The sequence below is a fragment of the Nanorana parkeri genome, unplaced genomic scaffold (assembly GCF_000935625.1).
Source record: "Nanorana parkeri isolate BGI_ZX_2015 unplaced genomic scaffold, ASM93562v1 scaffold1799, whole genome shotgun sequence".
Taxonomy (NCBI): Eukaryota; Metazoa; Chordata; class Amphibia; order Anura; family Dicroglossidae; genus Nanorana; species Nanorana parkeri.
Genome location: NW_017308067.1, coordinates 15,192 through 18,468, shown reverse-complemented (window position 1 = coordinate 18,468; position 3,277 = coordinate 15,192). Strand labels below are relative to the sequence as shown.

Below are 3,277 nucleotides of genomic sequence, written 5' to 3'. Positions count from 1 at the left end.
TGACTACAAGACTTGATAATAAGCAGGTCATGTGACTCTCATCACAAATCCTTAAAGGGGAAGTGTTCACCTTTTGCAAGAATGAAAGAAATGAATATTTAATAATAAACAAAAATCATTTCTGTCATGTTTGGATTCCGGCCCGCAGAGCATCGCCCTTGTGGTAAGTCCATCATGGCTGCACAACTCAGGCTTCATCTCTCCAAAGTGCGGTGTGAAGCTTCAGGAGAGATGGGGCAATCTACAGAAGAAGGCAGACTACAGGTCCCATCAGACAGCAATGAATTGCACAGGACATACAGAACAATGGGTCCCTCACCTGGGTCATGCTGCCACCCCTGGGCCCCTCACCTGGGTCATGCTGCCACCCCTGGGCCCCTCACCTGCGTCATACTGCCACCCCTGGAACCGTCACCTGCGCCATGCTGCCACCCCTGGAACCGTCACCTGTGCCATGCTGCCACCCCTAGGCCCCTCACCTGTGCCATGCTGCCACCCCTAGGCCCCTCACCTGTGCCATGCTGCCACCCCTAGGCCCCTCACCTGTGCCATGCTGCCACCCCTAGGCCCCTCACCTGTGCCATGCTGCCACCCCTGGAACCGTCACCTATGTCATGGTTCATGTTCTTTACAAACCTCTTTTGTGGTGAGGAGATCAGAATGATCGGATGTATTGGATGGAGGATTCTATGTGATCAATGGATGAAATATATTGATGGATTCTGGTGTGTTGCTCACCTCCATTGTCTTCTGTGCCCACTAGGGGGCAACCTCGTACTTTGTCTTCATGAAGCTTCCGCAATGTTCTGAGGATTGGAGATTTCTCCGGAGAGCGAGGGGTTAATGGAGACGTCTGCAACACGAAAAGTAACAATGTAACTTCTTCTGTCACCCTGCAAAATAGTGAGCTCCCTGTAGAATAATCAGCTTCCTTAGAATAATGAGCTACCTGCAAAATAGTGAGCTCCTTGCAGAATAATCCGCTTCCTTAGAATAATGAGCTACCTGCAAAATAGTGAGCAGAATGATGAGCTCTTTTCAGAGCAATGACACCCCCTGACTACAAGACAAATGACTGATAATCATATGTATTGATGAGCTCTACTGCGCCATCACTGATAACAAAGCGGCTCATGTGACTCTCATCACAAATCATTAAAGGGGAAGTTCACCTTTTGCAAGAATAAAAGTAAATAATAAACATAAAGCATTTCTGTCATGTTTGGATTCCGGCCCGCAGAGCATCGCCCCTGTGGTCAGTCCATCATGGCTGCACAGCTCAGGCTTCTTCTCTCCATAGTCCGGTATGAAGCTTCAGGAGAGATGGGGGAAGGGCGGCTGGACTACAGACGTCTTCCAAGCTCTGTTTACACACCGGAATATGGACAGGCCTGACTTGTCATTGGCATTCTTGTTAAGGGCTCTGTGGGGGCCACTCCAGTTCTCCCACACCAATCTCAGGGGCCCCAGTCATGGTGGATCAGAAGAGGGCCATCACCACATTGTGACCACAAACCTGGAGGAGCACAATAGTCTACAATGTCTTTGTATGCTGTAGTATGACCAGAGCCATTCACTGGAGACACCTGAACTCCATCATGTGGAGGGGAGATCACTTTTAGGCATTATAGCACCCAGAAAATTTGGGGTACCTTTTGTGGAATATCAATCTTGATTAAGCCCGGGCAGAATCTTTCCATTCTTCTTGGAGGAGTGAGGCAAGGTCCCTCTGCCAGGCCATTCATTAATATTATCTTATCCCCTTTGGAGAGAGTTCCCCTAATTTCCTGTCTGGTTACCGGGAAGGGAGCAGAATCCCTCCGAGGGGGGTAAGGACACCAAGAAAAGGACTTTTTAGGACGCCGGGCTCTATTAGAAGTGTAAACGCTGCCAGAAATGTGTACTACATACTCAGCAGGGCCTTGCTTATACATTACAGCCAACAGACAATGATGGCTGATTGCCTCTGTGTTACTTATATTAAACTTCAGCCCTGGAGGTAGCCGAGGACATTGACGGGGAACTTCTTTCAGCCCAAACTGGATCTCTAAACCAACTTATGTATCACAAAGTGCCAACCCTGCAATTGCAACCTCTGCAGGCTCTCAGGCTGTCTATTCAGGAACCCAGGGGGAACTGTGTGGCTCTCAGGTGGTCTATAAGGGCTCTCAGGTGGTCTGTACATGATTGCAGGGGGGCTGTGTGGCTCTCAGGTGGTCTATAAGGACTCTTAGGTGGGGTCTGTGGGCTCTCAGGTGGTCTATAAGGACTCTTAGGTGGGGTCTGTGGGCTCTCAGGTGGTCTATAAGGGCTCTTAGGTGGTCTATAAGGGCTCTCAGGTAGTCTCTGTGGGCTCTCAGGTGGTTTATAATGGCTCTTAGGTGGGGTCTGTGGGCTCTCAGGTGGTCTATAAGGGCTCTCAGGTAGGCTCTGTGGGCTCTCAGGTGGTCTATAAGGGCTCTTAGGTGGGGTCTGTGTGCTCTCAGGTGGTCTATAAGGGCTCTCAGGTAGGCTCTGTGGGTTCTCAGGTGGTCTATAAGGGCTCTTAGGTGGGGTCTGGGAACTCTCAGGTTGTCTGTACGGGCTCTCAGGGGGCCTTCTTCCATTGCTCCATGTCCAGGTTTTGATGCTCACATGGCCATTTTAGGTTCTTTTGGTGGTGGACACTGGTCAGCATTGGCACCCTTAGTCTATGAAGTAGTCCTTTGCCGATGCCAGTTTTGGCCGGAAGGTCTTTCAGGCGGCCCTGTGACTTGGGCTCACCTCTATTACAGTTCTCTGGTTCTGGTTTACCATCCCTCGTTGTGAATGTTCTTCTTGGGCCTGTTAGACTTTGTTTGGCTGTGTTGGTCCATTGCTGGACTGCTTTAGAATGTCCCACTGGTCTGAGTGTCAGGGGGAGAGGAGCCGGATGTTGGAGACGTGTCCTAAAAATGATGCTGACGGTTTTTAGGATGAATCTGTAAGGTTATAAATCATGAGATAGTTCATGTAGTGGATGGAAGGAGGGACTGTGAGAGCATTGCCCATCCCCGAATATATTGGTGACCTCTAACCCCAATGTTATGAGTGATTCTCCTTCTGTCTTCTCTGGTCACAGGTCCATATCATTGGTCACATCCCGCCAGGCCTATGTCTGAAGAGCTGGAGCTGGAACTACTACCGGATTGTCAATAGGTAAGCCGCTGTTATCTCCGAGCACGCTATGATCACTCCCATCCTCCTCTACACAGCATGTTGGGGGTAATGCTGCTAACCCGTCACCCTTCTTATTCTT

The 3,277-nt window shown here is 49.8% G+C and overlaps 1 protein-coding gene across 1 annotated transcript in view; it reads left to right on the top strand.

Moving 5' to 3' along the window:
* Positions 1–3,277, top strand: part of SMPD1 (sphingomyelin phosphodiesterase 1) — a 13,357-nt gene that overhangs the window by 7,133 nt on the left and 2,947 nt on the right. The window contains exon 4 of the mRNA XM_018571652.1: positions 3,101–3,177. Within this exon, the coding sequence (XP_018427154.1) occupies positions 3,101–3,177 (77 nt within the window). The remainder of the gene's footprint in view (positions 1–3,100; positions 3,178–3,277) is intronic.